Below are 18776 nucleotides of genomic sequence, written 5' to 3' on the forward strand. Positions count from 1 at the left end.
GCTGTCACTGTTTTCTGGCTCCCAGGTCTCCTTTCCTGAGCGCACCTCAGGGCTTCCCTCAGGTGCCTTTACTCGCCTTCCTCCAGCAACTGCTCCCTCCTCTCCATGCCTCCAAATCACCCGGGTCACACAACACCCACCTCCAATCCTGTCTTTGCCCTAAAACCTTCCTTGACCTGCCCAAGCTGCAGCCCTCAAGCGCCCCTGAGCGCACAGCACAAGCTGGTGCGCCTCCCCAGGACTTGGGGACCTCAGGCTTCTCATGTGGCACCGCGCACACACAGGTGGGGGACTCACCTGCGGTGGCTCTACCGACCCTGAAGCTGGGGTCGGGGGGGGGGGGTCTCCTCTGCCTCTCCCCCACGCTCTGCTGTGGAGGGTGTTCTGCGAACTCCCGGACTGGACGATGTGCTCCTCCACCCCGCCCTCCACCCTCTAGGCTGGCCCTTTAGGGCCCAACTTGTTAGCTGTTCTGCGTGGTGTTCTATAGTGTTCCCCGAGCACCTAAGTCCTAGAGGAAAGGAGTGGCCTCTGACTCCTATTTGCATTTTCTCAGATGCCGAGTACTTACTTGGCAACCCCCTAAACACTGATAATTGGTGTCACACACTGTGTGACATGAGAAAGGCACTCACCTTTCTAGGCCCACCTGTGAGGCGGACGTGGCAATAGTTGGCATTTGCAGGATTCTTAAAAGCAAACAAACGAGAACTTTTTCAAGTTCTCGCCTGACAACTGGTGTCTTTTTATTCACTATCTCTTAGAGGGTAAGTCGAGCAACACAGACGTGGGGCATCCACCCCAGAGATACCAAGTGACAGTTCCAAATAAAGTAAGTGCAGTCAGACCTTTTCAGAGCTTGCAACTTAGGGACCACCTAGTCTGTCTCCTCAGCTGACGGGGAAACAAGCAGGCAGCATGCGCGAGCTGGCCAAGGTCTTGGCCACAAATTCGTTAGTGACCTCCGAGCCACGGCCCGTTCTACTCCTCTGAACCCAGGACACGGCAGGACGTAAGTGTGCCAGTCCCCGCTCAGGCTGGACAACAGATTCTCAGTAGCAAGGGGCCCAGAACATCCTCAGAACAGGATGCTTAAAAGATCAGGAAGGAGGAGGCAGCTTCAGAGATCGGTAATTAGCTGTCCCTGTGCTTATCCTGAAAATGAGGGTTGTTTCTGAAAGACCCAGGGAAACTATGGGCGCCTTGGGACATTTAAACTCTCCTTGAGGGGCGCCTGGGTGGCTCAGTCGGTTAAGCGTCCGACTTCGGCTCAGATCATCATCTCACGGTTTGTGGGTTCGAGCCCCACCTCAGGCTCTGTGCTGACAGTTCAGAGCCCGGGGCTGCTTCGGATTCTGTGTCTCCGTCTCTCTCTGCCCCTCCCCTGCTTGTGCTCTCTCTCTCAACAATGAATAAACGTTAAAGAAAAAAAAAAAACCTCTCCTTGAGCATCAAAGTTTTTGTTTTTGTTTTTTCAGTGAAATGAGAATGAAACAGCCCTAAAACCCAGGACTCCAAATCCCACCAAGTGCCATTCAGTAATTTCCTAAGGTTCCCAGTAGAATTAACGGGAGTGCCCAGAGGGGACTCTGGCCTTTCTATTGTGAGGCTTTGCTGTGGCACATCCTCAGAGTTTGCCCCATGTCTTTCACTGTTTTCCAGAGACAGCATATGGCATATTAGAAGGATTTCTGGAATATCATGCAGTTCTTTAAAAGCAAGGAGTTAGATCCACATCTTTTGCCTAAGAAAGATGTCCGTGCTATTTTATGACGTGCAAAAAAGGCAAACTGCAAAGGAATCATCTACAAAGTGAACAAATTTTTTTAAAGCATCAGCATAATACTTTAAAAAACCTATTAAATGAAAAATGGATGTGGACACATTTCTCAGTACAAACAGCATATAAACTGATAGGATAGCTAATGACTCTTTTGCACATAAACAAAACATCTAAACAAAAACCAGAACCTAAGTGTATTCCTTAAAAATTCGGTAGAACTCACTTAATTCCTACCTCCCACAGTAGATGAAGAAAGTGGGAAAAAAGAGCAGAAGCTTCCCAGTTCAGCTGGTAAGTAGAAGATCATTTTATTTCCCAAACTAGACGAGGGTGGCTGAAGAAAGGTTCAGGCTGATTTGCTTTATGAATAGAGCTGAGAACTCCTGAGCAAAACAGTAGCTAACTAAGCCTAATGGTGCGTCTTAGAAATACACCATGATGACAAGATGGGGATTTTCTCAGGACTGCCCGGACCGTTCAGCATCAATCAGCCACAAAAGATGTCCTGAGCTCAGGCTGCTGAGGGCGACACTTCCTCACTGTTCTTGAACTCCCGAGGAGCAAGAACTCCCAAGTGTGCAGAAGGGTGACCCAGAGGTTTCACGATCAAACACAAGTGATGGCTCGATTCTACCGGGAAGGGACCGCTTAGTCCGGCATTTTAAAAAGCATGCGTTGTGGGGGTTGAGATCTCCGGGTCACTGAGGCTTCCAGAGTGACCTAAGAACCATCAAGGACACACCGGGAGACGGAAATTCTAGCTTGGCCCCAATGTCGTGACCTTGGGCAATTGCTCTGACCTTCTCTGCCTGTAGAAGGAGGGGAGCTGGAGGGAGATGATCTCTGAGGTCCCTTTGGGTCCTCATCTGACCTAGTCTTTGGCTGTTAATACCTTCTGCCCAGGCCAGAGACCGATTCTTACAAATCCTGAGGCAGGACACCTGCACCTGAGACCACGCCGGGGACGTCACACCTATCCACTGATCACTGCCACATGACCTTCCGGAGAGAAACTCCAACTTTCCCACGAGGCAGGGGCCTGCCCGCGGGCCTGATGGCAGCCGCTCCCCACGCCTGGACCCCCTCCAACTGACCTGCGCAGTTTCTCTGCTGCACCAGCATCTGTTTGAGCTCGCTGAACTCGCTGGAGCCTTCGGTGGACTCTTCCAGCGTATTGTCCTGTTCTTGCATGTCCAAGTCTGGCTGCTCCGCACACGGGTCGCCCAGCTCGGAGTCCTGAAAGCCATGCTCCTCCACCTGTCCCATCAGGGGTTCCGGCGTCTCCAAACTTTCTGAGCCCTCGTCGTTGGTCTGCACCTCGATCTTAATCACGATCCCGTCATGTGCTGGGAGGGCGGGGAGGGGTAGGGGACGGGGGTGGGGGAGGGAAACAAAAGAACCCAGAACATGGTCATTGCACGGCCAAGGTTTCTGCAGCCTAGATTTTACATTTCAAGAATTCTGATTTTAGAGACCGTGAGGAAATACAATGTTGAGTGAGTAGACAGAATCTTCTGGACATTTTGTACGAACTGGAGTAAAGTTAAATAGATGCAGAGTTTGTGTTCCACAACCCCTACAGTTTTTAAAATAGTATTGCCAGGGTTTAAAAAGAGATCTTAATTCCCTTTCCCGGGTCAGGCCAGCCAAAGTCGACAGTTTCTCTCCCTTACATTCAAGGTGAATAACGAAAAGGCCAACCATCTCCTCACCCTGCACACCCTTCCAGCCCATGCCCCAGGGGTCCGGCACAGACAGACCAGAGCCCCCCGAGTCCCCCCACCACCCCGGCCCACAGTTAACAAGCACGAGCACATGTACACTCGGAGCTCTTGGGTTTGTTTTTAGTTAAACAGCATCTGATTACACACACTGCCTTTTTTTTCAACTTGCCGGTAGGCCTGCAGGTGATTTCAAATGTCAACACACACACACACACACACACACACACACACACACACACGGGCATCATGTTGCCTAAGTGGGATCTCGCACATACTCTTTTAGTGCACAGATTTTTCTCTTTTGATTTGCCCTTCCCTTTCCCTCAATTCCCCTGTCGCAGCTTATGGCCTCCCCGGCAACTCCTGTAGTTAACCTAGTATTTTTCTCTATGCTTCTGTGGTTATTTATTGCAACAAGTTGATGCGTATCTGTTTTTTATTTTCTGGCCATTATTGGTTTAAAAAAAAAAAAAAGAAAATTGCCATATACCTCCTCTTCCCTCTCAGGTATCCTGTAGAAATTCCTGCGCGGCAATTTCTGCACAGCTAATGCACTCCTCCTAAGTGCTGCGTGTGTGTGCAACCACTCCCTTCCCGCAGGAACATTCACTTTTTTGTTTCTGGTCTTTTTTCGTGATCAACTGTGCTGCAATCACATGTTGATTTACATGGCCGCCTATCAACTAGGGATTTTATTTCCGTGAGAGCCCCAGGAGCGGGGGCCGCGGAGTCAAAGGTGTCGTTATTTTTAATCTGGTAGAAGTCGTCAGGCTCCTTTTGAGCCAGGCTGTGACAATTCGTATTTCTACCTGCATGAGAACATCCTCTTCCCCACACCCCTGCCAGTGACAGACACCTAAAATTTTCCTCACTCAGATGGGGGTAAATTGACAATTTACTGATACTCTCCTGACTCGGGTGATCTGAGTATTTCTTTTACTTATTGGCCTTTTCTAGTTGATTCTGCATGAACCGTGTTCTGTTTTTGTCAATCGGTAAGGGTCCTTTGGTTCCTGTGCTAAAGATAACCCGTCTTCCCTTAGCAGCATTTCAGACACTCCCAAATCTAACGTTTGTCTGTTGACTCTGTGCCACTTCTTATCAGACCGCTTTCTTCACGTTTTCACGTGGTCACCCATGTCCCTCTTTCTTTCATGGCTTCTGGGTTTTCTGTCTTAGTTACGAGGGTCTCCTCCACCCCTGGATGGTTCATCTGGTCTCCTGGATTTTATTTCAAGGTTTTTATGGTTTTATTGTTTACATTTAGGTCTTTGCTCCATCTGAAATTTATTTTGTGTAGAGTGTGAGGTAGGGATTCAGTCTTACTTTCTTCCATATGGAGAGAGCTGTGCCGGCATAAACTCCCTCACGGTTGAAAATCATTTTGTTAATTAAGGAACTTCTAAATGTATAATGCCGGGGCGCCTGGGTGGCTCAGTCGGTTAAGCGTCCGACTTCGGCTCAGGTCATGATCTCACTTTGTGAGTTCGAGCCCCGCGTCGGGCTCTGTGCTGACAGCTCGGAGCCTGGAGCCTGTTTCAGATTCTGTGTCTCCCTCTCTCTCTCTGACCCTCCCCCATTCATGCTCTGTCTCTCTCTGTCTCTCTCTGTCTCAAAAGTAAATAAACATTAAAAAAAAAATTTAAATGTATAATGCCTAAACATATTCATTCATTCATTCGTTCATTCATTCATTCATTCAGTGCAGATTTACTGAGCACCAACTATGGGCGATGGGGTGTTCGAATGGCTTGGGATACATCAGTGAGCATAGCAGAGCTTCTCCCCTCCCTCACACATCTCACCTCAGGCAATAAACATAATTAATAAATTATATGGTAAGCTAGAAGGTGATAAGTGTTGTGGGAAAAGAAAAGAAACCAGGAAACTCGTAAACAAAGCCAACAGTCCCTGCCCCTGTGAAGCCTCCTGGCTGTTAACCGCGGGCACTGGTGATCCCCAAGCTCAAAGCCGGGGAGAGCGGAGCCACCGAGTGCACTTACTGGCAGCTGATGCCACAGGACCCAAAGCTGCGTTCTTCCCGATGCCCGGCAACCCTTTAATCCTCTTCCACGCAGCCAACCTGTCTCCTGCCAGCGGTGGGGAGTAGCGGCAATATAAGGCAGCTCTGATGGTCCCTGATGCCCTGTCCGCAGCCTTAAACATGGATGTGCCTACCTCTCCCCCAACAACCAAGTTTCCAGAACACTTTCATCCTATTCTCTGTCTCACAAAGAAGATGGAGTCACACACGCTCACGTCGGTGCCTTGCTCCTGCTCTAGCTCAGTCATCCTGCTTCCTCCCCTTTCCTCTCCCAATGTGGTGGTGGGGGGGGGAGGGGACAGTGGCCCCTCTGCTCTTTCCCTTAACCCTGCCAGTTTCCAGTGTTCACGGGGCCACCGGCCACCGCGCTCCACCAGCAGGGCCCGCTTCTCTCTGCAATCCTGGTCTCTGTGCTAGGGTCACAGGCACGACCGTGACTCCGGCACCAGGAGAAGATCTTCCCTGACTTCACAAACACCTGAAAACATTTTGCTTGCCTCCTCCCTAAAGTAATCTTTAGGGGCGCCTGGGTGGCGCAGTCAGTTAAGCGTCCGACTTTAGCCAGGTCACGATCTCGTGGTCCGTGAGTTCGAGCCCCGCGTCAGGCTCTGGGCTGATGGCTCAGAGCCTGGAGCCTGTTTCCGATTCTGCGTCTCCCTCTCTCTCTGCCCCTCCCCCATTCATGCTCTGTCTCTCTCTGTCCCAAAAATAAATAAACGTTGAAAAAAAAAATTTAAAGTAGTCTTAAAAAAAATTTTTTTTTAAATGTTTATTTATTTTTGATGGGGTGCCTGGGTGGCGCAGTCGGTTAAGCGTCCGACTTCAGCCAGGTCACGATCTCGCGGTCCGTAAGTTCGAGCCCCGCGTCGGGCTCTGGGCTGATGGCTCAGAGCCTGGAGCCTGTTTCCGTTTCTGTGTCTCCCTTTCTCTCTGCCCCTCGCCCGTTCATGCTCTGTCTCTCTCTGTCCCAAAAATAAATAAACATTGAAAAAAAAAATAAATGTTTATTTATTTTTGAGAGAGAGAGACAGACAGACAGACAGACACACACACACACACACACACACACACACACACACACACACAGAGTGCGAGCAGGGGAGGGGCAGAGAGAGAGGGAGACCCAGAATCCAAAGCAGGCTCCAGGCTCCGAGCTGTCAGCACAGAGCCCGACACGGGGCTCGAACTCACAAACTGCGAGATCATGACCTGAGCAGAAGTCACACACCTAGACGACTGAGCCACCCAGGCGCCCCCTTAAAGTAGTCTTTAAAAACTAGGTACCCCTTTGCACTTTTTTTTGAATAAACATATCAAATGCTTCAGTAACTGCAAAAGATGTCATTTCTGGAATACTGTAAATATTGATGTTTTAAAATAAACTTTTCCGTCACTTTTTAATGTCACCAGTGGCATCTAAGGACCGCAACAATTTTAAACCCACTATTATTCACTTAAAAAACACACAAACAAGTTCTTCTTTGATACTTGCAATTTTTGTATCATCCCTTTGCACCCTGAACTTCTATTTCCATTCCCACTCTGCCCACAGAATTTTATCCTAATAGAATATATTTTTATGCTTAGAAGACTTTCACAGGTCTCCTCGTCTACCATTCTGCCACAAAAATGTGTATGTAAATTGAAAGATTAATCTTGCTTTCATTTCTACTAACCACAGGGCTCTCTACTTGTTGTCTTCCTGGCTTAAGTTATCCTTAGTTATTATTACTATAGAATGATACACAGTGGTTATTCAAGATAGAAAACAAAAAATGTATTAGAAACGTCTCTTAGAAGGATGGGAGGAATTTTTTTTTTTTTTTTTTACCAATTAGTTTGCTTATCTGAGAATGAGTATTCTTTTTTTTTATAATTTTTTTTAACATTTATTTATTATTGAGAGACAGAGAGACACAGCGTGTGAGCAGGGGAGGGGTAGAGAGAGGGGGGAGACAGAATCTGAAGTAGGCTCCAGGCTCCGAGATGTCAGCACAGAGCCCGATGTGGGGCTCGAACCCACAAACTGCGAGATCATGACCTGAGTCGAAGTCGGTCACTTAACCAACTGAGCCACCCAGGCGCCCCCTGAGAATGAATATTCTTATTGCTTGATTGAGACACAGTTCAGAATCAAATATATTCCTAATTTTCATTTTCATAAATACAAGCATTGGGAAAGCTCATTTACAAAGATACGTGGATGGGCTGGCGGGAGCTTTGTTACGGAATCATCACTTGATTCTTTGAATTTGTCTGAATTATAATGCTATGAAAGCACACATGGTTAACATACCATCAAAAACTGTTTCTAATGACCTATTAGCTGACAACTTAATTAGGTTCTCTTTCAATTTTGTTGAAAGCAAAGTATTGCAAATGATCTAACTTGCGCAAGAATTTGCCATATGGGTCCCAACGCGATGCACTTGCGGCCATGTATCCCTGCGTTCTGGGTTGTCTGTGTGACCCACGGGGCTTCTTATACCTCAGAGAAATGCTCCCTCCTAAGATGGGGAGGGGGGGTGGTTTGTGGGATTTGAGACCTCGCTCTGCCAAACCCGCTACCACGCTCTCAGCTGAATGTAACTGTACTCCTCTCTATGGCGTTTCTTTCTTTTTCCCTCAAAATGTGCCATGTTTATACATTTTCATGCTTCCCTTCCATTTGTTAGACAGTAGGGAAGCCAGCTGTCTCCCATCAAAAAGACTTCCCCACCCCAAACAACTTTTGAAACAGTATTGACAACCAAATTGCATTTATAAGAAGTAATTTGTGGGGTGCCTGGGTGGCTCAGTAGGTTAAGCATCCGACTTCGGCTCAGGTCATGATCTCGCGGTTCGTGAGTTCAAGTGCCGCGTCGGGCTCTGGGCTGACAGCTCAGAGCCTGGAGCCTGCTTTGGATTCTGCGTCTCCCTCTCTCTCTGCCCGTCCCTCACTCGCACTCTGTCTCTCTCAAAAATAAATATACATTATAGGCAGTAATTTGTTCTTCCATTAAAAAAAATAATAAAGACATATCCCTTGTAGGACTATAGTTTATGACCAATGGCAGAACAGTAAGGAAAAGTTTTAAATAAATGGAGTGGGAACAAATGAATGAATGAATGAATGAATGAATGAATGGAGTGGAGACAACTGGCTTCCCAACAAGACAAGCATCTCGACATCAAAATAAATCACTGATGAAACAAGACTTTAGACACGATGAAATCACATTAGTATTAGAAGAAGAAAGCACAGCTTCTTCCCTTTCCTTTTTTCTTTCTTTATACAACTGTGAGGTGTGGAAGAGGCTCTACCCCACGCCCTCTGGGACTTCAGATACTCCTTCTGGAGGCCGTCTGGCCAGCCACGCCAAACGTGAAATGTGCCCAACACATACCCACTCTCATTTTTAGCTGTAACTTGTTTTGGAAAGAATTTCTCTAGTTTTGCCTGGACATTGTTTGGTGATGAGGGACTTCTTTAATATGTGCTTGGTTTGTGATCTCTGTAAGTACAATTCTTCCTAAGAACCCCTGCAAGATGGGAAAAAAAATACTATCCTACAAATGGTTTCCAAATGTATGGTGGGTCTGTGAGCACCACATTTAATAGTTAAGCTGAAATAATGTTATATTTGCAGACACTTAGTTAAAATGTGTCATTATGTATATTCTGCGATTTTTTGTTTTCTGGAGCAAAAAAATATAGTTTATTTCAGATTTCAAATAGTTTTAGAGGCTTTTGAAAGCTCATAGGCCCAAGACCTGTGATCATGTTTACTAAATAAAAGGGGCTGAGTAAGTATTTCTACACATAATGTGAAACCCAGTCACCATAAAGAAAATAATGGGTAAATCTGAATACGCAGAAACTTAAAACTGATAAATTTGGGGGCGCCTGGGTGGCTCGGTCGGTTAAGCATCCGACTTCGGCTCAGGTCATGATCTCACGGTCTGTGGGTTCGAGCCCCGCGTCGGGCTCTCTGCCGACAGCTCAGCGCCTGGAGCCTGTTTCTGATTCTGTGTCTCCCTCTCTCTGTGACCCTCCCCCATTCATGCTCTGTCTCTGTCTCAAAAATAAATAAACGTTAAAAAAAAAAAAACCTGATAAATTTGAACACACAACAATTTAAAACAGCCATACCCACCGCCACACAAATACTGTATACAAAGGTAAACCATATATTTATATACATAATAAGACCTAATACCCTTAACATTTAAAAAGCTTTCACGAATCAATAAAAAGATGAATAATCCCAAAGGACAATAAGCAGAAGATAATTCATAAGACAAGACATCCTGGTGATCAATAAAGGTAGGAAAATAGGCTCAACATTGCTCTTACAGAAGTCAAATGAAAGCACCAAAATATTGTCTTTTCTAGCCATCACTTTGGGCAAATAATAAAAAGATAAATAATACCTAATATCGGCTTCAGTCTGGGGAAAACAGGCAGTCACATGGTTGTGTATAAAACCGAAGGTGTATAAATTGGCACAATTGCTTTGAGGGACTTTTTTTTTTTTTATGTTTATTTTTGAGAGCGCGTGCGCAAGAGACAGAGTGCGAGTGGGGAAGGGGCAGAGAGAGAGGGAGACACAGAATCCGAACCAGGCTCCAGTCTCTGAGCTGTCAGCACAGAGCCTGATGCGGGGCTTGAACCCCCAAACTGTGAGATCATGACCTGAGCTGAAGTTGGACGCTCAACTGACGGGGCCACACAGGCACCCCAGTTTTGAGGGACATTTTTAAAGTATGTATCAATTTTTTTTAATTTATTTTTTTTAATGTTTTTATTTATTTTTGAGACAGAGAGAGACAGAGCTCCGAGCTGTCAGCACAGAGCCCGATGCGGGGCTCGAACTCACAGACTCTGAGATCATGACCTGCGCTGAAGTCAGGTGCTCAACCGCCTGAGCCACCCAGGCGCCCCAGTATGTATCAAATTTTTTAATGGTCTACCCTTCTATCCACAAAGTCTACTTCTAAACAACTTTCTGACAAGTGCATAAGATTTACTTACAAAGGATCTTTAGTGAAGCACTGAAACTTGTAAACACTCTAAATGTACATCATTGGGAGTTCATTTAAATAAGTTATGAGATCAATACATAGAATACTATAGTCTGCTACTAAAAAAAGATTTGTATGTTCTTACATGCAAAGAAGTCAAAGAGACGCAATTGAAAAAAGCGAGTTCCCAACGTATGTACTGCTATATATATATATATATATTTTTTTTTTTTACAATGAGAAGGTATTTATGTCTTATATAATTAAAGTTGTGTATGTGTTAATGTGCACATAAATTAGAAGGAATAAACTGTTGTCTTGCGAGAGAGAACTGTGTGGGACTTTCGCTTTCTCTGCATTCGTTTTTTGAATTGCGCTGATGAAACTTCAGAGTTTTACTGGAAAGTAAAAACGGGTGTTGCCACGTTAACCTTCCCTATCAGCTCAAAGCAAAGCAATGATGGTCAACACTAGCTTTCCAACCTTCTTACAGCTGCACTTTCTGTTAGACTTTAAAAGTTTTTGGCATATTAATTTTTAAAATCTTAGAGGCGCCTCGCTGGCTCAGTCAGTTGAGCGTCTGACTTTGGCTCAGTTCATGATCTCACACTTCGTGGGTTCGAGCCCCATGTCCGGCTCTGTGCTGACAGCTTGGAACCTGGAGCTGCTTTGGATTCTGTGTCTCCCTCTCTCTCTGCCCCTCCTTTGCTCATGCGCGCGCTCTCTCTCAAAGATAAATAAAAGGTTAAAAAAAAAATCTTAAAAAAAAAATGTATATATGTACCCAGGCCAAGGGTTAGTTTTTCAAAATGTGTTTTTAAAGAGCTCCCCCCCCCACTCCCAACCGCTATTTCCTGCTCCCCAGAGGCAACTCCAGCTGATTCCTTTGTCATTCCCCTTCCTAACTCTAAGGAACAGACATCTACTGATACTCCTTGAGTTTTCAATTTAAACATCACCTATTGACTTCCAAGAGCTGAACATGAAGACCATCCCTCCGCATCCAGGCAAATCTTTTCCAAATCCCTCATCCTTCCAATTTAGGTTGCAACTCTGGCTGGATTAATTTCAGGTGTTCACATGACTAGACGACATAAATGTTATGTAAAATCGAATGTGTAGTATATACCACAGTCACTTGTCTGTCTGCGAACGTTTTTGCTTTCCCTGGAGTTGATCATTTTTTTCCCTTGGCTTAGCTTACTGTTTTCATGAAGTGGGCTCTAAACTCCCCAACCTCCTCTGTAACGGTCTCTTCAAAACATTCAGATATAATGGGCATTTCTTACTTTCATCTACTTGAAGAAAAATTTTCTAGAACCTTCTGATGTGCTCCAGTCTGGACTGGTTGCCTCCAGGTGCACAGCTGTCTTCTTGGGATCCCCCTTCGGCAGCACCCCAGGGATTTGCCTCGCCTCGCTCATGTTGGAGCTCCTAACACCTCTTGCTCGGCTTACGTCCTCATTTCAGCAAAGCGCCTCCCCCACTTTGAGAGAGGGTGCGCACAGGAGACCTTGAAAACGTCTCGATTTCATTTCTCACATTAATTAGAAGGGTCTGGCTGATATAAGTCCCTAGAATCGTTGGAAAATATTTTCCAGTTTTAAAAAAATGTTTATTTATTTTTGAGAGAGAGACAGAGTGTGAGCAGGGGAGGAGCAGAGAGAGGGAGACACAGAATCTGAAGCAGGCTCCAGGCTCTGGGCTGTCGGCACAGAGCCCGACGCGGGGCTTGAACTCATAAACCGCGAGATCATGACCTGAGCCAAGGCTGGACGCTCAACCGACTGAGCCACCCAGGTGCCCCAAAACATAGTTTTTTAAATTTCCCTGCATGGTCCATGTTTCTTTGGAATCTATTTTTTCTGCTTTCTTTTCCTTTGGCCTCTGTATATTAGAGGCTTTCCCCAAATGTCTGTGGTTCTTGGTTTTCTATTTATAAGTAGAATACTCAAAAGAGATTTAAAGTTTGGTGTATTTAGGTAGGGCTTGCTAGTGATGGGTTTCCCAACAGGATGACTTCACGGAGTCATTTCACTGGGAAATACCTTGGGCTGGTCCCAAAAGTCTCCGGACAAGACTCTTCGAATACACTGCCCTGAGGTCTCGTCCTGGATGTCAGTATCATTTTGGAGTCCGGTTAGGGAGGAAGGCTGGAGATCTCAACATCTGTAGGTCAAGTTTCACTGATTCCCTTGTTTTCAGCATGGTGCCCACTCTCCATTGTGCCTGGCGTCCACGTTCAGACATCCTCGTGTTCGTCTTCTCCAGGGAGTAAGCCTTGGTTGTCCACGAGGGTTGGCAGAGGCAGATGCCAGTTGTAGGGATTGAAGGGGGCAGCGGAGGGGATATGGTAGTGTTTAAATGCCTCTTTAAAAGATCTCTGACTTTGGGGCGCCTGGGTAGCTCAGTTGGCTGAGCATCCGACTTCAATTCAGGTCATGATCTCATGATTTGTGAGTTTGGACCCGAATCAGGATATCAGTGGGAGCCTGCTTCGGATTCTCTGTCCACCCCCATCTCTGCCCCTTCCTCATTCGTGTTCTCTCTCTCAAAAATAAATATTAAAAAAAAAAAAAAGATGTTTGACCAATCTTCTGTTTTTAACACCACTTTTGCCCCCATTTCCAAAGATACCTAGAGTCTCTGGTACTGCTGATTCCCAAGTCTTGAGTAGGGATGGGGGGTGGAGTGCAAATCGAGTTTCTTTTCTGCTTTCCCCAATACCAATTTTGGATTTAGCTTTCTAAATCAGTAATCACCCAGCCATCTGCTTTCAGACTTCCAAGATTTGGTTGCTGTTGTCTCCTTGTCCATTCCTTTTAAAAGTCCCTTCGCTCTTGCTTTAGAAGGATTCTGGGAGGTAGGAGTAAACACATGTTCAACCTGCCATCTTTAACTCGAAGTCTTTCTTCATGCATTGTTTTTGTCAAAAATTATTTTTACTCAATAAGAAGTAATATATACTTACTTCAGAACATTCTACAAAGCACACAAAAAATAGGAAAAAAAGTCAAGTGGAAACATAATGAAATCGCATTTCTTCATTGAATTTTTTTTTTTCCTATCCTTTGTTTACATCCTGGACTTCATGTTACATTTACATTTTCCACTTCTGCATCGTTAACTTCCCCTATCAACTGGATCACTGCCATCAGTATCCCTCCTCGGCGTTAGCGATCCCCATCTTAAGGAGACAGGGTCCGCTCCCCCAGCCACTGCCCCCTTATTTCCACTCCCCACTCACTGATGGTGGGCGCTGCCTCCCTCCCCTCCCATTCTCCCCTCCATCCACTCCATCACACCGCCAACGCTCCTCCTGCCGAGGTCACTGGTGGACACGGCAGTTTCTGCCTCACTGAGCTGCACTGCAGGATCCAACATGGTTGACCACGCTCCCTGCTTCTGGAAGCGCCCTCCTCTTGAAACACCCAACAATGCGCTATCCGAATTTTGCATCCTCTACCGACTGAGCCAGCTGCCTGCTGGGCCCCAACTATCCTAATTTTTTGCTACCTTTCTGACCACTCCTTCCGTTTCCTTCGGTTCCTCTGCTTCATCCTTCCTTTTTCAAATCCTGGCTGTGCACGAGAATCATCTTGGAAGCGTTTTAAAGAATATTAACGCCTAGGCCCCACCCAGACTGATATATTCCAAATCGCCAAATTTACTCTAAAATTCAGGGCTCCCAAGGGCATGGCCTCTGCTCTTTCTCCTCTCCCTCTCCAGACTGGGCCTATGCTACCAATGCCCAGATGTCTGTCTCTAGCTCACATTTCTGTTTTTAACTCTTTATTCAGCTGCTTTCTCAACACCAACACTCTCTCCTGGAACCCCTGCAGGGATCTCAAACCTGACATGTTCTTGTCGTATGTCTAGGTCTGCACCTCCTATTGTCCTCCATCTAGTGTCCTACTGCAGTCACAGGCGGGGGGGGGGGGGGGCGGGGCGGGGCGGGGGGACAATCTCCCTCGGTCAACACCCGCCAACTGCAGGTTGTCTCGAAGTCTCTACTGCCAAAACAGATCTTGGAAATACCCGCTTCTCTCCTGGGCTACGCCACGATCGCCTGCTTGGACTACAAAAAGTCTCCGCCTGGTCTCCTAGCTTCCAGACTTCCTTCCTTCCAGTAAGTTCTCCCTGGGGCAAGTGGAACTCCTACTTGCTCTTTAAGTTCCCACTAGACATTCCACTTGCCAAAGAGGCCTCTTCTGCTCTCCTATCTCAGTAGAGTCGATTGGGCTTGGATGCTTGCCTCCACAGCTCTCCCACCGTTCCTTACTGTAATTTTAAATGCGGGGGGTAGAGGGGGGCTGGTTATTGCTATAAGCCTCTTGACATATGCAAATTGATGAACTAAGTAATAAACACACAAATGAAACATATGGTATACAAACTTCACTTATGATTTTAGTGGCTAAGAGACTATTGTCATGCAACAAAATATTTGTACATCTTAATCCATCGTTTGGATTCTCTTCCGTGCTATAGACTCTCAGAAAGGGAAGGAAATGATTAGGTCAAGTATATGAACACTTGAAATATTTAAAACGTATTTACAGACTAAAAAAAATATCAAATTGCTTTTTAAAAAGACTGAGACCTTGGATCTCAGCCATGCCTTCTGGTCTGTTTTACTCTCTGCTCATCTGTTAGGTGAAAACGGCACCTGGCTTCACCGGGCCTCTATTGCCCCCTCATAGGGCCACGAATGGGAGCCCGGGCTCTGAGTATTTGGAGAGCAGAGTCGATATCTGAATCATTTTTGGATCTCCTTGCCCTCAGGGATCCAAACCATAAATAACAGTTTACTGAATAAATTTTACTTAGCCAGTTCATAAAATTGTCATGTTCAATGCATTTGGAACTGTGAAAAATTCTCAACGTGCTAGGCTTTTCCTCACCAGTATCACACCACAGCTGGTTTTGCAGCCACCCTTCTCAGGGAGAAGACACGAGAACAGGCAGGTTACCACTAGCACGTCTGGGGCTCAGATCACCACAGATTCACAGAATAATCCCACCGTCCAGAGGCCAGGGCCTCTGGTCTCGCACCGGGGTGCGAGTTCACAGCCAGCCCTGTGTGATGCTGGTTCCCACGTCCTCCCCTGTCCTCCCTCCAGTCCAGGCTCTGAGACGCCAGAGATGGTCAGTGGAACAAATGGCACATTCCAGCCACACAAGGCAGCCTCTGTGAGGCGGCCGCTTCCCACGGAAGCTCGGGCCACAGATGTGCGTGTGCCAGAACAAACCCGGCCTGAGGCAGAGTGGGTTGAGGTGATTTGCTTTCAATTCTGGCCCTACCCTGTGGGAGGCCCATCTGTGATGAGGGTGTGAACACATCGACGGGGTTCGGGGATCGATGTCATCCCAGCGCTTCTAAGAAGACGCTAGAGAAGCAGTGCGTGGACCACAAAATCCTCCTGGGACGTCAGACCGGACCTTAGGGCATTTACCATAAACCGCTCTCCCGTCTTCTCATTCTCAGCCTCCGAGGCCTTCTTTCTCATTTCTTCTGCTTCAGATATGTTTCTTCTTCTCACCTGACCTTCGTTTTTGGCTGTGGCCACGCGAGCCTTTTGGATACGCTTACTTTCTTCCAAACCAAAGGACCCTCTGCCAGATACTATACTTTGTCCCCAAGCCCCCGTTCTCGCCTACTTTTAAATCGTCTTTTTTGTCTGCCAGAATGAATTCAGAGGAGGCTCTACTCTTAGTGTGAGTCTCTAGGAAGTAAGGCCACTGGCTTTCTCTGAAGGATGCCAGCACCCATTTTCCACAGGCTTCTGTCTCTTCTGTCAGTTGCCGTTGCTTTCGGTCCACGGGGTTGACGTTGCTCGGTGTCTCTGGGCCTCCTGCCGGAAGCCGGCTGACAGGTCCCGGAATCGGCGACATTACTTCATAACAAGACCTGGCTGTAGGCTCCAATGAGTTCTCCCGCGAGACTGTCATCTTTTTCAAAAGATATGATCACCAATGATGTCTGGCTGCGAAGGACAAGCATCAGCTTCGCTGCAGACCTTCAAGGTAGATGATACGAGCCCAAAGGCGATTCCAGAGCAGGAACTCCAAAAACAGACTGTGCACCACGAAAGCACCCGCAGGGCAAGCATGTGGGCCACGGATAGGGCGGCTGGGGAGGGACAAGACCCCACGCAGAATGAGAACAGCTGGGGTTTACTGGGCCACTGGTGCACGCCAGTCACCCCATCAGGCCCTAGGTATTGTTCCCAGTCCTATTTTGTAGATGGCAAAAACAAGTTTCCAAAAAGGCTGAGTAACTAACATCAAACCACGAGTGACCAGAGAAGCTGGGATTCTAGGGCAGGCACCTGACACTGGAGTTTGTACTTGAGAATATGGCCAGTCCTGCTTGGCACCTTTCTGCTGCCTCCATCAAACCGTCCCATCTAAGAAATTTTTTTTAATCTTTATTTACTTTTGAGAGAGAGAGAGCAGAAGACAGACAGGGAGACACCAAATCCGAAGCAGGCTCCAGGCTCTGAGCTGTCAGCACGGAGCCCGACGCGGGGCTCGAACTCACAAACCGCGAGATCATAACCTGAGCCGAAGCTGGACACTCAACCGACCGAGCCACCCGAGTGCCCCTCAAACGGTCCCACCTAGACATTGTCCTGCATGTTGCACAACATTCCCGGTCAAGTCTGCCTGTCCCTATCCTTCCACTGACTGGCTGTAGGACCCAGAGTGTGGCCCTTCTCTGGGGGGCTCCAGAATGCATGATCACTAGCATCCCACCAAGTGACCACTTTTCTCTCAGTTCTGGTTTTGTTTCCTGCAAGAGTGAGACAAGGCCAAACACTCCCTAAGACGATGAACCCAGTGGCATTTTTATTTGTTAGCCACTTGGGCCACTGGGGATTGAGGAGGCCTCCAGCAGGCCCCAGTACCTGCAGGCCTCCTTCCCGCACACAACTTGCTGACACATCCCTCCGGGGTCTACTGTGGATTGCAACGCTCCATGCTGGGCCCCCTGAGTGCTGAAAGATCTAGAAGGCAGAGCTCCGGGCCACCCAGTAGCCACTCACCAGCACTGGGATCCGCGGGCGTCTCGCCTTCCTCAGAGTCCTCTTGTTCCTGCATGGTCGGCCTCTCCCCACGCTCCATCTGCGACATGAGGTCTGGTTTGGAAATTGCATAGTCTGGGCAGAAGGAAGGAAAGAAGGCATCCTGTGTGGTGAGGTGTCACCTGGGTGACCGGGACCCTAGGAGCAGCCACCCTACCAGGGGCCGTGTCGGAAGAGAAACGGGCCAAGTTCCCAGCCCTTCTCCTTAGGGGCCCTGGTGTGTGTGGGCCTGCACGCGTGTGCGTGCATATGTGCGTGTGGGCCTGCACGCGTGTGCGTTAACCAGGGCCTCCCACGAGGGAGCCGCAGCAGGCACTGCCTTCCACCGGTGGAAACTGGCCCTCTGTCATCTGTGGCTACCGTTGCCGCCAATGCCTGCTCAGGTTCTCATGACAAAGACCCAAGAGATTTGAAATCTCCTAGAGTGAAAAACTAATCCTGATGAAACCTAGAAGCCATCAAACTCGATAGTAATAGTGTGCCTCACATTAAAAAAAGTTTAAAGCTCTTTGGAGACAGACTTATGAGATAAACCTGGAGGAAATACATGTGCACGTATTTGTCATAGGTGAGGCTTCTATACTAAATAGTTAACGTCCATCATTATATATAAAGAGCCTCTACAATAAGTGAAAAATAAAAAAGGAAATTTAAGTACGTAATTCACAGAGGAAATGCAAGTGGCCAGCACACGCAGGAAAAGATACACCAGTTCACCAGTCATCGAAGACAGACATACTTAAATAATGAAGTGTTATTTTCCACCCGACAGAAAAGACAAGTATTTAAAATGGAAGGACATCGGTTCGGGCCAGGGCACGGTGAGACGACATTGTCACACTCTGTGTTGTAAACACACACAGCCTTCTGGAGGCAGTGGCCGTGGTATTGTAAACCTGCACTCTCCTTACTCGGCAAACCTCCTCCTTGGAATGTGTCCCATGGAAATACTCACAGAAGCACACATAAATACACAGAGATGTCGATTACGTTTGGTGGCAGCGAGAAGACGCAATCGGCCTGCCGCTCATCGACAGCAGAAAGGTCAAATGCCCAGAGGTTCACCTGGAATGCTGCCCCGTCTTTCTGAGCTGACATGGAAAGCTGTCTACAGCCTACTGCTCGGTAAAATA

At 47.2% G+C, this 18776-nt stretch overlaps 1 protein-coding gene across 3 annotated transcripts in view; it reads right to left on the reverse strand.

Annotated features, from left to right (window-relative positions):
- The window catches only part of ZNF777 (zinc finger protein 777), a 28670-nt gene that overhangs the window by 1748 nt on the left and 8146 nt on the right, over window positions 1-18776 (reverse strand). For all 3 annotated transcript variants that reach the window (XM_043589850.1, XM_043589851.1, XM_043589852.1), the window contains exons 4-5: window positions 17605-17718; window positions 2878-3129 (exon numbers count right to left, since the gene is read on the reverse strand). In XM_043589850.1, coding sequence (XP_043445785.1) covers window positions 2878-3129; window positions 17605-17718 — 366 coding nt within the window. The remainder of the gene's footprint in view (window positions 1-2877; window positions 3130-17604; window positions 17719-18776) is intronic.

The sequence above is a fragment of the Prionailurus bengalensis genome, chromosome A2 (genome assembly GCF_016509475.1).
Source record: "Prionailurus bengalensis isolate Pbe53 chromosome A2, Fcat_Pben_1.1_paternal_pri, whole genome shotgun sequence".
Lineage (NCBI taxonomy): Eukaryota > Metazoa > Chordata > Mammalia > Carnivora > Felidae > Prionailurus > Prionailurus bengalensis.